Genomic DNA, 22875 nt, shown 5'->3' on the forward strand with positions numbered 1-22875 from the left:
TATCCATTTATGAAACAATGTTTCAGTGAACTTGCCTCAGCACAGGAAATTAATTTCACTCAATATTAAGTCTGAAAACTATTTGTATGGATGGTAAATATGTAATTAATGCATTTTATGCAGAAAATTTGCGGTGTGTGCCACTACTGCTGGCAGTGCTAATTATGAAAATAGTTTAACTATGGGGTGGTTATATAGCCAGCCAATCACAGTGCAAATGTTACTAGCAAATAGGACTGAGGAGGAATACTTTAGTGTAAAAATTTTGCTGGAATTTGGTTAGGCAGTCAACACTACAGTTAGTAAACACATTTGAAAACAAGTATCAGAGTAGCACAAGTCATTTACAGTCTGAAAGAAAGTCTATACTTATCACCATAGTTTTTGGGTTCTGTTTTTTCAGACATCAACTGTCATAGAACAAAGCTCTGCACGTTAAGTACAATTTCTGCCCTTATCATTTATTGTAGCTTCTAATTTACTAGCTACAGTTACAAAGTTCTCAGTAGGCTGCTGCAATAAGGGAGGAGGAGGTCTAGAGGAAGTGATAAAATAAAAAAAAAATAATAAAAAAATAAAAGGCTTTCTGTCCAAAGATGAACTGTTACCAATTTCTTCATTTATTGCCAAAATTGAAAAGGTATATTTCCAATCACTTTTCGTGGTTCTATTTTGCTCAGTGTCATAGGATTTCATCTCATCTCACTTGAATTGCCATTTAAATAAGCAAAGCTTTCCTCTTTTCTGACTGAATTCAACATGCATAAAGAATCTTATGGCTTGGATCCTATGGCTCAAAAAGGTTTGAAGAACATAGCAAGCAGCAACTATTTAAAAAAATTGTAGGGTTGCAAAATATTACAAATTGACTTTGCACACTCAGAAGACATTATAACAAAAGGAGGTGATAAGACTCAACTGCATGATCATCTATTATACCAGTATGCACTGAAATGTATTTTTATAAAGCTCTGCAGATATTAAACCCTTTCACCAGCTAAAGTCATGGAAATGCGCTCTTTAAGGCAGGAAGTATTTAAGAAAGGTAAAGTTACCTTTATTTTTATTCTTTGTACCTGTATATCACTTATGTAGATTTTGTTACAATTTCAAAAACATAATGTCTTGTTCACATGTTTCCTAAATTAAACCACTAAGTTTTCTTATTCACTGTGGAAGACATTCATCAAAAGGCCATCAAATGTTTTTACAATCAAAAAATGTAGCCCCAGTATAGAAGAAACTCTTTTTCCTTTTGAAACTGCTGAGGAAAAAAATGTAAGGAAGGTAGACAGCAAAAACAGTTAAAAGTAAAACTTAAAATCTTAACAATTTGCTGTAAAGAGATTAGACATAGAGAGTGGAACATGATAACACCCTCTTCCCCTGGATCTCCCTCTCTCCCTCACTTTACTGCCCTCAGTATGTATTTTATCCTCTTTTCCATCCTTCTTCAGCCATAGGCTGAAAATATTTGGCGTCTTGAACCAAATACTGGTATAAGAACAGGGGGCGATATTTTTCCAGTGCAATGCAGGCCCAGGTCAAGGATGCAATGTAGGACATACAAATTATGCCCATTCCAAAGCTTCCAGTTAAGCTTAGCACATAGCAGTACTGCAAGTAGAAATGATTAAATAGATTTTTTTTTTCCTAGTATTACAGACAGGTATTGCAGCTGGGTTACTGAAAATAAACCCCATGTCCACCCCAATCCCTCAAAATAGCCACAGCTGTGGTTAACAATGATTCATTTGCATTTTTATTGTTTCACCAAGAGAAGAAACAGAAGTTGTCTGGCTTTCTTCACACCAACCAATAATTTTGCATTTTAAAGTTGGGATGTTTTCCATAATGAGCTGAATCAAAAATCTATTTGAAAAATATATATTTATATAAAAAAAAGATTCAGGTTGTTTGCACGTAAAACATCAACTGTTAAGTTTCTTTTGTCTTTGATTCCATGTTGCTGGAAAAGTTTGAACAAGCTTGCATGCTAATTTGTCCTTAGTTGCAAGTATTACAGGCAATTTCATACTTTGCCTAATGAAAGGATAACCCTTCTTCGACACAATCAGAACTCAACAGTGATTCAGAAGCAACATCCTACCCTTAATACTGTCAGTTTTGAGCCATCAACATGAAAATCCTTGATAAGGTTGAGAAGATGTCGCTAGGAATCAATTGATGTGCCTAAGAGTTCCACAATACTATTACGCTTAAGTTTTTTTTTTTTTTTGCACCATTGATTGATTTTTTTAAAATCCATGTTTATTTTTCCTCTGTCCAAAGTGTTCAATGTAATGACACTGACTCTTCAAGACTGTCATTTTGAGCTTTCTTGTTTCACTTTACAGGATGCTCACATATCCCTTCCTCACCTGTTTTTGCCTTAAATTCATTAAAATCATTGCTCTGTCATAGATTCATACGTAGGTGCTCTGGTCGTTTGGAGATCATGGGGAAAGCTTGTTTTTTGTATGGCCCAGAGTTCGGCTGTCGTATGGGAAGTGGTGCTGAAGCTTCCCCACTCATCGTCACATCCATCTGCTCTACTCCACTTGTTTCCATTGGATATTCCACAGGTGTCTGAGGATTTGCTGTGCTGGCTGAAGCACCTCTTCCCCAGAAATCCCCAGGAGAAAATTTGACTGGGCTTTAAGACAAGGAAGAGCTATCATTCATTTATCTCAAGGATTATCTCAACAGGAAATATTTCCCTTACATTTAAAGGGATGACACTTATTTTCATTCAATTTTATTTTTGTGTGAATTAGTACAAAGGCTAAATTTGAGCCATTGCTCCTCTAGACTAACTGCTAGAATTTCCTAACTGGTCTCTTTATCTCTGTACCTGCCTTTGTAAAATACTCAATGATACTTTTTTTTTTTTTTTTAAAGTCATTGTACTTCCCTACTTAAAACAGCTTCCCACTGCATTTAAATGTATTTAAGACAAACTCACATGTCAGGAATGTTGACCACCCTTTCATTATGAAGACCAAGATTTTTCCTCCCTTGGGGCTTTTGCATGGGCTGTTGCTGTACCTGTAACACCCTTGTACTTCTATTTTTTGTATGGGTGGCTTTTTCTCTTCATTCTTAGATGTTACTTCACCTGAGAGACCTTTCTCTGACGACCATGAATAGGAGCCCCCTTGCTATTATTCTCTGCTCTCTACCACCACACTCTATTTTTCTTCAAATAGTACTTGAACACTACTTGTGCTTACATATTTTTTGTATTTCCTTCTTTAGTTATTGTGACTCTCTTCTCACTCAATTGTAAGCTTCATCAGAACAAGGACAATTCCTATGTTAATCACGTGTCCCCAGCATGTAGCACAGCCCCTGGCACACAATAAATGTTGAATAATGGGTAAAGAAGACATTTGCCAATAGAGTAGCTTACTTTCTTTCACAGGAGGGAAGGTAAACTATATAGCATTCAATATACGAAGATGTAGATGCTGTTCTTACGTTAGCTAAATAGAGTATGACACCTCTTTTGTTTATGTAACTTGGCACACATTTAAGTGATGCTCTTCTAGGTTAAAAAAAAAAAAAGGAAAAGAAAAAAAAGAAAGAACAACAAACTCTGAATACCTGACAGGTGTTCGCGGGCTGCCAATAAATCTTCGAGGTGATCGGATTTTTGGTTCAAAGGAAAATTTTTCTTTCACACTTTCAAGTACAGATGGAGCAACATATGTAAAACCCTGAAAGACAGAAAAAGTAGACTACAGAATGGCATTTTGTTATATGAATCAAGAAAATGTAGTTTCAGTCTCTGACACACCAAAACGACAATGCACACCTAAAACCACTGCTCTGTATACACCCGTCTCCCCAGTCTCATTTCACATCTTTTAGCTTCTTTCCAACCATTTCTTCAGGCACAGACCTCAAGAAGGCAGAATTTAATTGAGCCTCGTATGCCTGCAAAGAATATTCTACTCTACTGAAAGGAGTAGAACAAAACAGGAAATTGTAGGCTCCACATTAAGATATTAAATATGATATATGCAAAGAAAATTCTAGGGTTTCTAGCCACATGCACATAAGCAACTAAGATTATCACTCCCCAGTTTCTCATTATTAGGACAAAGTAAAAATACAAGTCTTTTTTTTTTTTTTTTTAATTTTTTTTTTCAATGTTTATTTATTTTTGGGACAGAGACAGAGCATGAACGGGGGAGGGGCAGAGAGAGAGGGAGACACAGAATCAGAAACAGGCTCCAGGCTTCGAGCCATCAGCCCAGAGCCCGACGCGGGGCTCGAACTCACGGACCGCGAGATCGTGACCTGGCTGAAGTCGGACGCTTAACCGACTGCGCCACCCAGGCGCCCCAAAATACAATTCTTTAAATTGGCATGTGTGATCTTCTGATTTTATACCAATGACTGGATAGATTTGATATTTTCATGATTAAAAAAAAAACTAAATTTTTTTAATTCGCAATTATTCAGTTTTGCTAGCTTTAGTTCTTTCTTGGACCTTGCTATTAGGCCACACCAGTTGTCCTTTCTCTTGCTGCCAATGTCCTATCAATCAGTCCTCCATCTATCTTCCCTTTTATTTATTATTCCAGTCATCTATATATAGGCATATGAATTATAGTAAAACGACTCAACAAGGCTCTGGGTGAAGTCCTAAAGAGTGAGGTACATTCTCTAGTGCATATACTTTGTGACAGGTACATGTGGACTTCAGAAGCCATTTCCCCACATAGTCTAGTGAACTAAAGCCATAACTACCAAGAGGACCAGGCTGTACCTTGATCATCTTTGAATGTCCTTTAATTCTGTGAGAGGAATTTAAATAATTATTAAACTGAAGTTGTTATAACCACAATCCCCAAGTAAGTAGGATGTTACTGATTTTTATTAATTTCTAAAGAGATTGACTTTATATACAGAAATCTGGCTACAACCTAACAAATGAATTATTCTTATGTTCATTAGTTGGCCAATTTAAGTAATTATGAAAAGTTCAACAATACTTTAACTGGCAACGAGAGCCTAGTTATGTTAATTTTGCCACCACAACTTTGGATTTCTTTGTAGTGAGATAAGACATTTCTAGACTTTTTTATGGGGGGAAAACTGTCAAACTAGTTGAAACTCTGCAATGCCCAACTGAGGAAAAGATCTCTATGTTAAATCAAAGGTATAAACTCCACATCAGTAGAAAACAAAATTCCACAGAAGAGGAAAAAAAGAAAGCGATGCCAGAATTTAAATGAATCCTGTTGGGGTGCTTGGGTGGCCCAGATCATGATCTCATGGTTCATGAGTTTGAGCCCTGTATTAGGCTCTGTGCTGACAACTCAGAGCCTGGAGCCTGCTTTGGGTTCTGTGTCTCCCTCTCTCTCTGCTCCTCCCTCACTCGTGCTCTGTATCTGTCTCTCAAAAATAAATGTTAAAAAAAAATTTAGAAAAGAAAAATAAAATGAATCATGTCTACTTCACTAACTGAACACAAGATATTTTACCAAGGAGTATACCATGACTTTGCATCGTGTAGATATAAACTTAACAACGTTCATTCATATTTCATCTCCTATGTAATTAAAAAGATTGTAAAATTATATTTTGCATATATGCTCTATTCTTATAACACTATACAATCATACACTTATAATATTATTATTCAATGTTAGTTACTCAAAGCCATACTGTACTATGGTGATTTAAGAATAATTTTGACCATACATAATTTTTGCATTCCATGCTAACTTTAGAACTTACCCTCCACCCCAAAATATACAACACTGTGTATTACACTGTGAACAGTATAAAAAAAAATGGACAATTAAGTTGGTGATAAATGTGGTAAACTCAGAAATAGAAAAAAAAAGAAAAAAAAACAAAAAACAAAACAAAAAAAACTTTCCAAATGCTTACTTTCTCCATATTCCACTCTCTCTAGATGTAGTCCAAAAAGAAATGACAAAGGATAATGACAAGTAACAACAAAAAAAAAGATACAAAATGAGGTTTTTGATCAAAATCTAAAAAATCTTTAAAAAAAATCTAAAAGCTGTTTTTCTACCTGAAGAGACAAGGTATAAAACAGTACAGAAACTTCTACAATGAGGATTAATTTATTTACTATTACATATGAACCAATATGTTTTGATGCCAAATATTCACTATTGACAGGTTAAAAATCCCCTACAAAGTTACACTAAAAAGTACCAAAAATTTGTAGCTATTTCAGGAATAGAATAGTTACAGTGAGCTCTTCTCCTACTGTTATAACTGTGTGACTTTCAATTGAGATTTGCTAAGCCAAACATCATTTTAAGTCAGTGGCCCATGTATACTCCAAAGAATCATACAGTCCTATTCTAATTGCTAAAATGGATTCTGGATTATGAGAATTTTTTAATTTAGCAAGTTAGAAAACTTAATAAAAAACAGCATCTCAGGTTATCTACATGAACTGCAAAGAAGCAAATTGAATTTTCTTATTGAAAAGGGCCCATCCTAATACTTAAATTTCTTGTGGCAATATGAAATTCTTTCACTTACCAGAAAGACCTGGTTGGCACTTTCACTGAGAGTTGAGTCATCTGGGCTGTCAACAGGTGTCTGACGTGTAAACTTTGAATCAAACTGACTCACATCCTCCTCAGATTGCTTTATGAAAAAACAAAATGATTAGAAAATGATGAATGTCTGTGTTATATATATCAATCAAATGCATTACTTGCATTAGACAAGACTCTAGATAGAACTCTTTTCACAGGATTTGACTGTAATAAAATATCAGAATACTCTTAGTAGACAAAGACTAAAGAATAATAAATACAGGTGGAACGTATCAAAGGTCAAATTATATCTTCAAACTTTAGACATATATTAAAATAGATTATAGTACACCCTTACCATTCTTTATCATTCTTATAAAAAGTCTGTCAGATCACCTGGGTGGTGTCCAACTCTTTTTACTTTTTTTTTAGCTTTTTTTTTTTTAAGTTTACTTATTTTGAGAGGGGGAGAGTGGGGGGGGGGGGGTGGAGAAAGAAAGAGAGAGAATTCCAAGCAGGCTCTGCGCTGTCAGTGTGGAGCCCATCGCGTGGCTCAAGTGAGATCATGACCTGAGCCAAAATCAAGAGTTAGACGCTTAACCGACTGAGCCATCCAGGCACCCCCCCCCCCCGCCCCCGCCACACCCCAAGCATCTGACTCTCTATTTCCACCCAGGTCATGACCTCACAGTTGAGGGATCAAGCCTTGCTTTGGGCTCTGGGTTGGGCATGGAACATGCTTGGGATTCTCTTTCCCTCTCCCTCTGCTCCTCCCACATGTGCTCTCTCACATTCCCACCCCCTCCAAAAAAATCTGAATGTCAATCTTCCCCACTTACAAAGCTTCAGTGTGCCTAGTCCATTGGCTAAATTCCTTGTTAGATATAATTTGCTCAGTTGGCCACTGCAGGTTTATAATAAACCTGAGAAACTACTGAAGCAGAGATTTAACACAAAACACATTTGTAAATGCTCTAAAGTTTCTTTCTATAGCTTATTTCATCCCTTTAGACTGCTCAGGGAGAAATAACAACATTCTACTGTTTGAGTATATTTTCTTGTGAAAAATGTCACCCAAATCTTTTTTTTTTTTTTATGAAATTTATTGTCAAATTGGTTTCCATACAACACCCAGTGCTCATCCCAACAGGTGCCCTCCTCAATACCCATCACCCACCCACCCCGCCCTCCCACCCCCCATAAACCCTCAGTTTGTTCTCAGTTTTTAGGAGTCTCTTATGTTTTGGCTCCCTCCCTCTCTAACCATTTTTTTTTCTTCCCCTCTCCCATGGTCTTGTTAAGTTTCTCAGGATCCACATAAGAGTGAAAACATATGGAATCTGTCCTTCTCTGTATGACTTATTTCACTTAGCATAACACTCTCCAGTTCCACCCACGTTGCTACAAAAGGCCATATTTCATTCTTTCTCATTGCCACGTAGTATTCCATCGTGTATATAAACCACAATTTCTTTATCCATTCGTCGGTTGATGGACATTTAGACTCTTTCCATAATTTAGCTATTGTTGAAAGTGCTGCTATAAACATTGGGGTACAAGTGCCCCTATGCATCAGTACTCCTGTATCCCTTGGGTAAATTCCTAGTAGTGCTACTGCTGGGTAATAGGGTAGGTCTATTTTTAATTTTTTGAGGAACCTCCACACTGTTTTCCAGAGCGGCTGCACCAGTTTGCATTCCCACCAACAGTACAAGAGGGCTCCCACTTCTCCACAACCTCACCAGCATCTATAGTCTCCTGTTTTGTTCATTTTAGCCACTCTGACTGGCGTGAGGTGATATCTGAGTGTGGTTTTGATTTGTATTTCCCTGATGAGGAGCGACGTTGAACATCTTTTCATGTGCCTGTTGGCCATCTGGATGTCTTCTTTAGAGAAGTGTTTATTCATGGTTTCTGCCCATTTCTTCACTGGATTATTTGTTTTTCGGGTGTGGAGTTTGGTGAGCTCTTTATAGATTTTGGATACTACCCCTTGGTCCGATATGTCATTTGCAAATATCTTTTTCCCATTCTGTTGGTTGCCTTTTAGTTTTGATGATTGTTTCCTTTGCTGTGCAGAAGCTTTTTATCTTCATGAGGTCCCAATAGTTCATTTTTGCTTTTAATTCCCTTGCCTTTGGGGATGTGTCAAGTAAGAAATTGCTGTGGCTGAGGTCAGAGAGGTTTTTCCCTGCTTTCTCCTCTAGGGTTTTGATGGTTTCCTGTCTCACATTCAGGTCCTTTATCCATTTTGAGTTTGTTTTTTGTGAATGGTGTAAGAAAGTGGTCTAGTTTCATCCTTCTGCATGTTGCTGTCCATCCAGTTCTCCCAGCACCATTTGTTAGAGACTGTCTTTTTTCCATTGGATATTCTTTCCTGCTTTGTCAAAGATGAGTTGGCCATACTTTTGTGGGTCTAGTTCTGGGGTTTCTATTCTATTCCATTGGTCTGTGTTCTATTTTTGTGTCAATACCATGCTGTCTTGATGATTACAGCTTTGTAGTAGAGGCTAAAGTCTGGGATTGTGATGCCTCCTGCTTTGGTCTTCTTCAAAATTACTTTGGCTATTCGGGGCCTTTTCTGGTTCCATACAAATTTTAGGATTGCTTGTTCCAGCTTCGAGAAGAATGCTGGTGCAATTTTGATTGGGATTGCATTGAATGTGTAGATAGCTTCGGGTACTATTGACAAAAATGTCACCTAAATCTAACTACATCTGTTTCCTTAATTCTTTCTCTCTGGTACAACAGACTTTGTGGTCATGTCAAAAGAGCTTAGGAACCAATATGAAGAAGCACCCGGTGTCCAAAGATGATAAAAGGTGAGCATCACTAAAGATTAGTGCAATGGATTGAAACACAAATAAAAGGCATGAATTCATAATCATACTTAAAAAAAAATCATAGAATTCATTGGTCAATTGGGAAGATGTTATGGAACTAATTTATTATTTTGAAAACTGGGAAAGAAACATTTATCCTGCCTTTCCTGTAGGAAATGTAAGAGTTTTTCTTTATGGATAAATTCAGTAATGAAGAATGAATAATAGTATTAAAATAAAACAATTTTGCAAACCCCTAATGAAATCTTGAAACTAGGCTAGAGTTTCTCAATCTCCGCACTACTGACATCTTGGGCTTCATAATTCTTGTAGAGGCCTGTCCTGTGTAATATAGGATGTCTGGAGCATCTCTGGCCTCTATCCACTGCATTCCAGTAGTATCCCCTCCCCAAATTGTGACAACTTGTCTCCAAACCTTGGCAAATTGAACTTAGCTGAGAATTACTGATGTAGGCAATGATCAATGACCACTAACATTACTAAAAAAAAAAAAAAAAAAAAAAAAAAATACAAATGACCAAAACATACAACATCAAAAGTTTAATCAGAATCAGATTAAGCATCTAAATCTAACTACTAGGTTTCAGAAATACAGGGAACAGATGAATATGGTCAATGACACTATGGGGTTAAAAATCAACAAAATCAAAATGTAAGGAACCCTACAGAACAAATAACCCAGTTTCTTCAGTAAGTCCTCAGGAGAGGAATTGAGCGGGAGTGGATATTATCTACAGATGGAAAGAGAACTAAGAGACACAATAACCATACTGTACATAGACCTTGATTGAATCATCACTGAAACAAAACCAATGGGGAGCAAAACAAAACAAAAGAAACTGGGGAACTTGTCAGCTTTTTAGTTGTAATGATAGCATAGCAGTTACATTTACGTTTAAATAAGATGACCTGACAAGCTGGACAATTGGTACATGAGGGTTAATTATCCTTACAATTGTATATGTGAAAATTTTATTTATTTTTATTTTTTTAATTTTTTTTTTCAACGTTTATTTATTTATTTGGGACAGAGAGAGACAGAGCATGAACGGGGGAGGGGCAGAGAGAGAGGGAGACACAGAATCGGAAACAGGCTCCAGGCTCTGAGCCATCAGCCCAGAGCCTGATGCGGGGCTCGAACTCCCGGACCGCGAGATCGTGACCTGGCTGAAGTCAGACGCTTAGCCGACTGCGCCACCCAGGCGCCCCGTATATGTGAAAATTTTAAAGCAAGTTAACCTGTGCTCCAGGACCAAATTATCATCATCATTATCCTCCTCCTCTTCCACCTTCATTTCAAGAAATATAAACTATGTTTTCTCACATTCTGAGGTGGGAGAAAGACAAAAACACACTAACCCATTTACTCATAAACATATTGTAATGATCTGAGTTATGCCCCCCTCAACATTCATTATGTTGAAGTTCTAACCCCCAGGACCTCCGAATGGAACCTTGTTTGGAATGAGAGTCAGTGAAGATGAAATTAGTTAAGATGAGGCCATTCTGGAGCAGGGAAGATCCTAATTCAGTATGAGTGGTATCCTGATAAAAAGGGAAAATCTGGACACAGATCTGCATAAAAGGAAAATGCAAACAGAAAAGCAGGGATCGGGTGATATGCCTACAAGCCAAGGATCGCCAAAGATTGTTATTAGCAAACCACCAAAAGCCAGGAGAGTGGCAGAATGGAAGAGAAGTTTCTCAGAGCCTTCAGAAGAAACCAAGCCTGTCAACATCTTAACCTTGGACATCTAGTCTCCAGAGCTGGAATACAATAAACTTCTGCTTTAAGCCACCTAGTCTGTGGTACTTTGTTACAGCAACCCTAGCAAACTAATACACATATATGCTGTATTTTTAAGAAAAAATTTCCAGAAAATTCAATTCAAAATAAGGTTGAATCAGAGGGTAACCACACTTACCTTGATAACTATTTTGTTATGTATATAAATGTTAAATGATTATGCTATATACCTGAAACTTATATAATATTATACATCAACTAAACTTCAATTAGAAATAACAAATAAAATGGGGCACCTGGCTGGCTCAGTTGGAAGAGCATGAGACTCCTGGATCTCAGGATTGTGAGGTCAACCCCCATGTGGGATGCACAGATTACTTAAATAAATAAAACTTTTGTGGTGCCCGGGTGGCTCAGTCAGTTAAGCATCTGACTCTTGATTTCAGCTTAGGTCATGATCTCACGGTTCGTGGGATCGAGCCCTGCACTGGACTCTGCACTGACAGCAGGGAGCCTGCTTGGCCCTCTCTCTCTCTGCCCCTCCCCTCCTCACGTTCTTTCACTCTCTCAAAACAAATAAACATTTATAAGCAAATAAATAAATAAAACATTAAAATTTTTTTTAACTTTATTTTAAAATAGGGTAGATCTAAGCAAAAAAAAAAAAAAAATGCAAAAAAGTTTCAACTACTAGGGGCACCTGGGTGGCTCAGTCTGTTGGGCAACCAACTTTGGCTCAGGTCATGATCTCGTGGTTTGTGGGTGCGAGCCCCGCGCTGGGCTCTGCACTGACAGCTCAGAGCCTGGAGCCTGCCTCGAATTCTAGGTCTCCCTCTCTCTCTGCCCCTCCCCCACTCATGCTCTGTCTCCCTTTCCTTCAAAAATAAACATTAAAAAAAAATTAAAAAATGTTCCAACTACTTGAAATATTTAATTGTCTTTAGCAACCAACCTAAAAATAGTTAACATAGGGGTGTCTGGGTGGCTTAGGTGGTTTAACGTACAACTTTGCCACTGGTCATGACCTCAGAGTTTGTGGGTTTGAGCCCCACATCAGGCTTTGCATTGACAGCGCAGAGCCTGCTTGGGACTCTCTGTCTTCCACTTTCTCTGCCCCTCCCCCGTTTATACTTTCTCTTTCTCTCTCAAAAATAAGCCTTAAAAAAAAGTTAATCATCCTATACTCATCAATTGCTACTGGTAGTAAGTCCTTGAAAAGACTGCATAGAATAAAGATTCTGAAGAGAAGTCAAAGTTTTCCGAATTGTTAATATAAACAAAATGTTTCTGAATGCTCTGAGATTTTCTTATTCTAAAAAAGCACAAGGTCTTTCAAATAATATGCTTTCGTGTATACATACCAACAGAGGTTTAAAAGGGGGTTCCACCTTCCTAGCCAGCAGTTCTTCCCAATTAATATGCCTGAAGAATGGATGAGCCTAGAAAAAAGGACCAGAAAGAAAAATCAAGGGAAACAGACTTCACTGGATTGACAAAGTAACTGCCTATTTGAAGTTACACCAATCACAAAATAAGCTGTACTTTAAACAACTACATACAAGCTTCACAAATACATAAAATTAGCACTATCTTCCACTCAAACCACCAAACAGATCAATCCCTACTTGAACTTCTCCAGCATCCCCAGGACCAGCTCCAAGACGAGAAGCAGCATTTCTTTTCAGCAGCTTTAGGGAGGGGGAAAAAAATTGATGAACCTTAGTCAAATTGATTAGTTTTCATTTATAAAATTTGCTTGTCTATACTGCTAATCTATTTTGAGAAAATATGATTTATTAATTACTACTAAATACTGTTTAGGAATAAAAAGTAAAGAAAATCTTTAAACAAATTTGTACTTTACCTGCAAAAACTGTAGGCTTTCTTTTTTTAATATATGTGTATGATTCTTTATTCAAAACGTATATACAATTATATCCATTTAAATCCCAGTAGTTGTGGCTTATTGTTTGGTGTCCTACCTTTTTAAGCAGATCTCTGGCTTCTTGTGTGAGGTAGGGAGGCAAATTGAGTTTACATTTGAGGATTTTGTCAATTGTTTTCTTTCTATTCTCCCCAGTGAACGGGGGCTAGGAGCAGAAGAGAGTGAGAAAAATCAGCATATAAAAAAAATAAAATCATCAATTTCCTGAATTAGTCAGTTATGCATAGACATCAGAAATATATGCTGTGATATGGGCTGACTGCTAAAGATCTGTAGTTTTTAAGCAATGGGACAGAAGAAACAGCAACATCCTAGAAGAAACTGGGTTTCCACTATTAACTTTGTGTGGTAATATATGAGCCATGTGCTTATATTCTTTACTTTCTCTATTTACAAAATAAGGGCAGTACCTTTTTTATACCTGTTTCACAGGACTGCCGTGGCAGATCATTTAAAAAAAAAATGTTTTTTTTAAGTACTACTAATAAAGCATTATTAGCATGATTTTTTAAATTTTTTTTTTACTCCATCAGTAACACTTTTAGAAAGCACAGAAAAGGTCTCTTCCTATAATGATTTATAACTACCCAGCACAGACCAGAATACATGCAGCTTTTAACTGTGCACCTACTGCTCCAGTCAGCATGTCATACATTAATGCTCCCAAACTCCACCAATCCACAGCACGATTGTGGCCACTTCTCATCAAGATTTCAGGGGCCCTACAATGAGAAAAATAATACTCCTAAAAAATTCACCCATCTGCATGTCATCTGAATTAGAATTTTAAAAACAATATACAGAGCCAATTGTTGCTATCGAAAATATAGCACACTATTATTACATAGCCAGGTAAAAGTCAGCTATTACCCCCAAACCAGTTATATTTCTTTCAACATGCAGCTCACATGTATTCTATTGTTCCACAAAATGTGTGTGTGACTGTTCCATCATGAATAGATTCCTTGCATAGTCCAAAGTCTGTTAGTTTCACATGACCTACAATGAAAGATCATAGCATGGTTATTCTGAGAATTCTAAGTATGTACAGTGTTTGAATGTATCATACAAGACAATAATCTACAATAATGTAGATTATTAATTATTAACTTTTTCTGCCTTAAATATTTTTTTGAAGATACAAAGAACTAGCAAGGTACCATCCATAAAATGAGATGCTAACTCCCTACAAGGCTAGTGTAGTCATCTTTTGCCAAAGGCTCCAGCTTTACCTATACCTAGAATTCTCTACCATCCTGAGAAAGTAAACGCTGGAAAAATTCTCCAAAATCTGGCTTAAGTATACAACCCCTAATAAAGATATGCTGTACCTTTTTAACAAAGGTGTTAACCTGTACTTCAAATATGTAACTTTTACCACAGTGAACTGTGACTTGAGTTTTTAAAATGGTCTCAGAAAGTCACTGTAACAAGTTAGCTTATTCTGCTAATCCTGCCAGTTCAGAAAAAGAAATGAAATTGCTACATGGCATGGGACCGTCATCTCTTGCTCAGAAAGTAAAAAACTGACTACCTTACACAAAGAACATTTCAGTTCAAGTTTAGCTTTACTGAACTGTTATTAGATATCCCATGGTTCAACAATCCCAGGGACCCTACTATTCCAGGGTTGTTTCAGAAAAAAGAAAAGGCAATGGCCTACTGATTCAAATGTAAATGTGTACTTCACTCTGACACAGAAGAAATATGACCTTTATTTTCACAGAACTACCTGACACTGACACACTCAAGTTTATGGATCAAAGAAGTTAACTAGTCACTTCCCTATTCTATCCTTTGCCTTAGAATTCAGAATCAGAATCCAAGTTTGGGGGGATGAGAGCAGAACTGGGAGGGAGGAAGGGAGATACATAGACTCCCATGATATACTTGGTTAAGTACAGCATTTCTCCAAAAAAAAAAAAAAAAAAAAAAAGGAAAGAAAGAAGAAAAACACAGTTTGAAATGGATTTATACTAGTGTCAGTTGTCCACACACCATTTCCTGTCCAAGAATTTAAAACTCTTAACTACCTCGTGTATCGTTTTGTAAACCTTGAAAGATCAGCTGTTGCTACCAGCACCCCAACAGCCTGGTTGGTTGATTGAACTGCAAAGTCTACATAGCCCATATTACTCTTGCATAAATCGAACGGTCTGTAGCAGCATGCAGTTGTAATCAAGACTCAGTCTACTCTACCTATAGCTGTACAGAATATTAGCCTTTCTAAATTTTTTTTTTTAATGTTTTTATTTATTTTTGCGACAGAGAGAGACAGAGCATGAGCAGGGGAAGGGCAGAGAGAGAGGGAGACACAGAATCGGAAGCAGGCTCCAGGCTCTGAGCTGTCAGCACAGAGCCCGATGCGGGGCTCAAACCCACAGACTGTGAGATCATGACCTGAGCTGAAGTCAGACGCTTAACCGACTGAGCCACCCAGGTGCCCCAAGCCTTTCTGATTTTTATGTTTGTTGTTACAAAGAGCAAGAATAAACCGATGCCTACAATAAACATTTTCTTTCCAAGGCTATATCAAATATTTTTGTTCCATTCTAATCCTTTTTTTCATAGCATCAAGAAAATTTATCATAAAAAGTACTGATTCTAATATTTATGTATTTTTATCCTTAAGGAAAACCCAATTTATAGTTAAGATTTACTTTCCAATTTAAGGAACAAACCAAAATTAGAGTTGGACTGGCTTTTGATATGTAAAGATTTCAAAAGAATTATAAGCTATACAGACCAAGGATTAAACTGAAAGGGTTGAGTGGCCAATTATCCTTAACTCCCTCTAATCTCATCAATTACAAATACCTAAATACCTAAATTTCAGCAAGTATTATGATGCCGTAAATTCTGAGGGAAGAATGTATAATAATAGATACGTGACTATGGGGCTTTGAAAAATGACCATGACCTGTGAGGGAGGATTTTAAGATGATTATTTACTATAGAATTGTTTACGGTATATCTCCACCTTGGTGATTTAGCATGATATTCTCCGGCTTCAGGTCTCTGTAGATGATCCCCTTTTGATGTAAATGCCCCAAAGCCATGGAGATTTCTGCCAAGTAAAAGCTGGAAACAAAAGTGATTTAATAAAATTAAAAAGAGTAATATACTCAAAGCAGTTTATGTATGGAGCAAAATTCCTTGAAAGAAATAGACATGCACCAGAGACCAAATTAGTGGGGATGGGGGTGGGGATGGGGGAAAGAGATGGCATAGGATGCTGCCAACAGGCATGATGACATTTATGTTTCACTTATTTAGTGAAACTATGTTTAATTTCATCATTAGAACATACTGCTAAAATTGCAAAGAAGTCCAGAATATGCCAAACTGTCACTGGTTTTTGTTCTGTGTGGCAATTAGGCCAATAGTCATTCAGATCAAAGCAATTTTCTCCCACCCACCCCCAATTTTAAAATCCCACAGGACATAGGAACTTTGTTATTCTTAGAGATTAAGTCTTAGTTTCAAAAGATACCTTATAAATAACCTGACCCTTAGAAGCCCGCTCATCCCTTAACACAGCTGCTATTTATATACAGTTCATGCCCACAGTATCTGCCCTCCCTCTTGCCAGCCAGCCCACAACTATAAACTGTGTGACACTCAAATTTATCTACCTCAAAAGAATAAAGGGCTGAGTCAACCCTGTCTGGATTCGAAAAGCACAAGGCACTGCAATACTGGCTGCATAACAATGTTGCAATCCTGCAGATTACTCCAGGATGGAGAGGGTGTGTCCTAGAGGACTGAGGCAGTTTCACAGCCAGCAGGACCACAAACACAGCCTCCAACATGGCTCAGAGAGCCTCCTCCAAAAAAGGGCACTTCATCCCTAAGGCTCTTAAATGCAGCTTCTGTGTTAGAAAAGGCCTGAAATTAAACAATGGAATGCAGTTTGGTAATTAAGGTAGAAAAAACATTTAAGTGTTTTCTATTCAATTAATGTGTAGGATAAACTGATTTATTGTTACCCAATACTGTCCTCTCACAAAAGGATGTGTATATTTTTAATTTGAAGCAGATGCCATCTTAAGAAATATAAGGGTAGATCCCATCCTGGCCATAGAATCAATCCACAGATGATGTGTGCCGGTTTATCACCTCCCTAAGACTGCACCTTGGGAACTGGAAAGTCTAAAAAAAAAGAGGAGATGATTTCTGATACTTTCCATTGTTCCACACATAAAGTTTCACCGGAAAACCACACTCACCCACAGCCAAGGCAGGCAGCTTACCAATTCAAGGAAAGAAAGCCCCAGTGAGAATGGTTCTGTTAAGGACTGGCGTGAAGAGCGTTCCACCCAAGGCCTGGGGGCAAAGGAATGACGTGACCTCCAAAAGCTGCCCAGTCCCATAGATACTTCTCCCCCTTGAAGTTCTGAGTGACTGACTGGCTCCAGAACAATTTATTGAATCATTTGGCTGCCCACAGTGAGAACAGGGCTTTACTTTTAACTATGTGAACCATTACCTGAATCCATGCAACCACAAAAATTTCACTTACCAGGCTGTGTCTTCCATAAATATTCCTTCTCTTTCTAACTGCATAAATAATTCTCCTCCTGTAAGGAAAAGGAAAAGACATTAGAAATAGAACAATCTTCATTTCCAACCCATTTCTAATGAGGGCTGTGCTTTCCTTTTAACCACAATTAAAAGGCATCAGCTCCTTAAAAAACAGATACTAAAAACTATAGGTTTAAAACTAAGTCCTCAGGATTCTATTTTTAGCAGTGTTCTTATTCTTATGTGAAATATATAAGTTTTGGAATTCTAGGTTTTACATCTATAAACTTCAAAATAGTTATAGATTCCAGACCTGAGGTTAAAAGAAATCTTGGTTAAAGCTTCTCTAACAGTTTAACCTAAGCAGAAAAGTGTCAGTATATAATTGAGCCACCCTTACAAATTAAAATTAGTAAATGCCCTTATTCCATATTTTCAGAATTCTTAATCTAGAGGAATCTGGCAGCAGCTTTCTTAAAAGCATGGCACTATTCTGAATATTAAAATAAATAATGATAATAAAGAATTATATCCCACTGAATAACCTTAGAATCCATGAGTCCACAATGATGTAAATCAAAGAAGAGATCAATAAATTTTTAAAATGGGAGAGAAGGGAAAGTTCTTCATTACAGTAAAATGCCAAATAATAAATGAATGAGGTATGATGGAATAAGAAAAATCAGTTGGCAATCATCATAGTTAAGTGTTTCAAGCAAGAATCAATGAATGCTAAAACTGTATGTGAAAGTTTGATGAGAGACGAGATATTTAAATAATCCCGAAGTATCTCAAGATACTTATTCATTACAAAGGGAAAATTTCACCAGGGAAAAAACTGGTAGACGCCACCTCATACATGTGATCAAAGTTAACATCAACAGTAATGGGACAAAGATATAAATATCATGTACCTCCTGATCTGACAGAGAAGGACACAGTGTCACTTCGATGGTCCTCCCAAAAATGCATGACCTGAACCTAATCTTGAGGAAACATCAGATAAGCCCAAATTGATGTGCTCTACAAAATAATTGCCCTATACGCTTCAAAAATGCTAAGGTCAAGAAAGACAAAGAAAGAATGAAGAACTGTTACAGATTAAAGGAAACTGAGAGATATTACTGTATCAACGTTAATTTCCTATTTTTGATCCTTTTAGTAGAGTTAAGTAAGATACTGCATTGATTTCAGAAAATATACACTGAAGTATTTAGGGGCAATGGGAAATCATGTCTGCAACACTCTCTTGAGCAGTCCAGAAAAAAAATATATATACAAATACATGTGTGTGTATATATGTACACACACACACACATATATATATATATACACACACACACATAAATATGTATATATACACATAAAGAGAGAGAAAAAGAAGGATGAAACAAAACTGGTAAAATGTTTGGGATATCTAGGTGAAGGATGTGTGAGAAGTCTTTGTACTATTTCTGCAACTTTTCTGTGTAAATCTGAAATTATGTCAAAATAAAGCTACCAAAAAATGAAAAAAATGGCAACAGTCACATAAAAGCGAAATTCTGCAGCTTTCTGTTCCATGTTACAGACCATTGTGAAATCTGTTATTCAGAAAACTCACATGTGCTTGCTGGAAATAGATACTTGTGATCTAGAAATGATAAGGAAGCAACAAGTTTCTAGGAGGTGGTAAATCCTAGAAAGTGTGGATGTTTTCCAATGTAAACTTCATAGTCTATCAAAAAAGCTATATTAAACCAAAAAATTATTCTCTTTAGAGATCCAATTCCAAAAATATTCAATAGCTTAAACAATACTCTCAGTAAGTTTTCCACTTCAATTGAGAAAAAATGCTTTGATGATTCATGTAAATTATAGTATCTTACCCAAGTGCAGTCAATGTGATGGCTATCAATTAGGGGTTTGTTATTTATGTAATTGATTACAAAGGGATAAGGATTAAGATAAAATTTTACAGATGGGGAAAAAAACTTTAACCTTTAAAGTTTCCTTCACATTTTTCTGCAAAAAGAAACATTTGGTAATATCTGAATTCCTTATGTCAATGTATTTGTCAATTTTAAGAATATTTAATCACATTGGGGAAAGCATTTTTCCATTGGAAAATAATTTTGACCCAGTTTCTGGAGCAAATGCAAATAATTACACCAAACTGAGTGTACTGACCGCTGAGATACTCAAGGATGAGGTAGAGTTTTCCACCGGTCTGAAAGGCATAAATTAAATCCACAATGAAGGGATGCTTTACTTCCTCCAGAATATTCCGTTCTGCTTTTGTATGAGCTGTATCTTTAGCATTTCTTACTATCATTGCCTAAAGGAAAAGAGATGATCTATAAGAACATAACAGTAGACATTTTTATAGTATCTGGAAAATCTATTTTGTGCTTTTCTTGCCAATATTAAAACTATTAATCATAGTTCCCACTAAAGACGGAGCTAGGAATAATGGAAGCCATTCACTTCTTATATGCACTGTCTAGACTCTCTGCAGTGAACATGTAAATGAAAACCTAGATACCTTTTTAAAAAATGTAAACAGATCAAGTTTATTCATATATTCACTAACTATTGAATGTCTACTATGCTCGAGGCTCTGCAATAAGAAAGCAGAACTAACAGAAGTCTCCAGCCTATAGGAGTCCGAAGTCCCAGGGAAGAGAGGTAAGTCAATGCAGGTAAGCACAAGGTGCTACGGGAGAATGGAGAACTGCATCTGACCTGGCAAGAAGTGTTCCTGGAAGGGGCAATACCTAAGGTGTACAGTGAAAAATAATTAAAATGAAATGTAGAGGGTAAAGAAAGGCATTTCCAGTGCAAAAGAGGCTTGACAGGACATGTCTAAGGAATCTATAAGTAGCTCAGTATGGTAAGAAGGGCTAGAAATTAGGCTGGATATCTGGGTGGAGACCAGGAAATATAAGGCCTAGGCATCTAGACAAAAGCATTTGAATCTTAGAAGCACAGGAGAAATATTAAGGTTAGACAAATGAAAAACCCTTGGCTTTAAGACAGACAGTTTTAATAGCAGTGTGGAATTTTAGGGAAGAAATGAGAGCAATTAGGAGGCTAGTACAGTAAATTAAGCAAAGTAAGACCTTAGGTAGAGTCCTATTGTAACTAAGGGAATTAAGTTGAGAAAAAAATAAAAAGATAAAGATGCATCATCAGCACTTGCTGACTAACTAGGTATGAGAAGAAATGATGATACCATGGTTTCTGCATAAGTAACAGGATAGATGATGGTTATCATTCAATAACAGGGAATGGAAGTCAAGAAAAAAGTATTGGGGAAAATGATGCACTGTTTTAGACATGTTAAGTCTGTTTAGATTATAGGACTAAGTTCTGGTACATGTAACATGAAAAAGTATATACACAGGTTATCAGCTGCAAAGTAGAAGGTTGGAAATAACCAAAATGCCCATGCATAGAATATTGACTACCTAATGTGTAAAAGAATGGGGAATAGCTCTATGAAAGGAAGGTGCAAAAGAGCATAGCATAGCATAACACAGCATAGCAGTATCACAGTAGTATGTTACCTTTTGTGTAAGAAAGAGGATAGAAGAATATATATCTGTATGTCCTTGTATCTTTAATAATGAACACAACTAAGAGAAGCCAAAAGCTAATGACAAGTAGAAAGGTAAGAAGGGAAATCAGACTTCTCAGTATACCTTCCAAGTAAAACCTCAAAGGTTTTAGCATTAATTTTTTCTGTACCTAAATCATATATTACTGTGACTATAAAATGGAGGTTTTTGAATTCTGAACCATGTTAATGTTTTATACATTCCAAAAGTAAAATTAAATCGACAAGGATGGGGGAGGGAAATAAAATTGAATAAAAAGAAATACAAAAATGTAACTGAAAATTATAGTGACAATTTTACCACAGGAGAAAAATGCCATTTAAATAACTTTACACTGCAGTCTTAATGATGTATATGTAAGCATAACAAAAACTGCAAAGTTTAAACCACACTTAGTAGGTTTGTAGCTGCTGGTAGTATTGGTATTATATTTCTCAAACTATTATGCGTGTATTGTACAACCGAGCAAATAAGTAACTTTACTGATGTTGCTACCAAGCTTTTCACTGTGGAAAAACAGAGATACAAATATGGATTGAGAGAAGAAAAGCCCTATGGAACTGGACTGGAATTAGGGATATCAATTTGAAGCCATGATTTAAAAACAAAAACTTCCTTGCTCTATCCACTGAAAGAGTGGATACCTTAGTAGTAAGGAGCATAGCTGGCACCTAGATCTTGGTTTCTCCACCAAAAGAAACCAGGGTTCCTTAGAGAAAAAGATCATTCTAAACCAGGGTAAGGGAAAGTGCAAGGTAAATCTGGAGCACTCTATTATACCAGGAAGTACTAAAAAACTGACAAGGATATGTCAAAAGGACATAGAACCCATCTTAACAGAGAGCTCTCCAGCAAAATTTGAGACAATTTGAGAACCAAAATGAATAATGAAATGGTAAAACACTGAAAATAAAAAGTCCATACTGACTCTTAAAAATCAAATTTAGGGGCACCTGGGTGGCTCAGTCGGTTAAGCGGCCGACTTCGGCTCAGGTCATGATCTTGCAGTCCGTGGGTTCGAGCCCCGCGTCGGGCTCTGTGCTGACAGCTCAGAGCCTCTGGAGCCTGTTTCAGATTCTGTGTCTCCCTCTCTCTGACCCTCCCCCATTCATGCTCTGTCTCTCTCTGTCTCAAAAATAAGTAAACGTTAAAAAAAAAAAAATTAAATTTAAAAATGTATATAAGGGGCACTAAGGAATCTACTCCTGAAATCACTGTTGCACTATATGCTAATTTGGATGTAAATTTAAAAAAATAAAAAATAAAATTAAAAAAAATTTTTTAAGTATGAAAAACTCTTTCTAGAAGAATGACAATATAGAAACAAAATAATAAAAATAGAAAAGTCTCCATTTTGTAATCACCCTAGTAATATTTGATTTGGGTAAGAAACAAAGGATGATAAAAACCACTAGATAAAAGATTATTAGGATGGGGTGCCTGACTGGCTTGGTTGGTGGAGCGTCCAGCTCTTGGTCATGAGTTCGAGTCCCATGTTGGGCATAGAGATTACTTTAAAAAAAAATTATTAGAATAGACTATTCATATCGCTAAATATTAAAAACAGTATTAGAATAAACTATTCATATCCCTAAATACTATACCATAGATGCTTATTAATTTAGGGGTGCCTGGGTGGCTCAATCAATTAAGTGTCCAACTTCAGCTCAGGTCACGATCT

At 36.7% G+C, this 22875-nt stretch overlaps 1 protein-coding gene across 16 annotated transcripts in view; it reads right to left on the reverse strand.

The window, feature by feature from the left end:
• Positions 1-22875, reverse strand: part of RPS6KB1 (ribosomal protein S6 kinase B1) — a 111762-nt gene that overhangs the window by 70154 nt on the left and 18733 nt on the right. For 8 of the 16 annotated variants that reach the window (XM_045045144.1, XM_045045143.1, XM_045045145.1 and 5 more), the window contains 10 exons: positions 19765-19912; positions 17594-17651; positions 16052-16152; positions 13980-14070; positions 13703-13793; positions 13109-13216; positions 12752-12814; positions 12488-12565; positions 6538-6645; positions 3607-3719 (listed from right to left, as the gene is read on the reverse strand). In XM_045045144.1, coding sequence (XP_044901079.1) covers positions 3607-3719; positions 6538-6645; positions 12488-12565; positions 12752-12814; positions 13109-13216; positions 13703-13793; positions 13980-14070; positions 16052-16152; positions 17594-17651; positions 19765-19912 — 959 coding nt within the window. The other 8 variants (XM_003996617.5, XM_003996616.5, XM_019817584.3 and 5 more) reach the window with 7 other exon arrangements.

Source organism: Felis catus, chromosome E1 (genome assembly GCF_018350175.1).
Source record: "Felis catus isolate Fca126 chromosome E1, F.catus_Fca126_mat1.0, whole genome shotgun sequence".
Lineage (NCBI taxonomy): Eukaryota > Metazoa > Chordata > Mammalia > Carnivora > Felidae > Felis > Felis catus.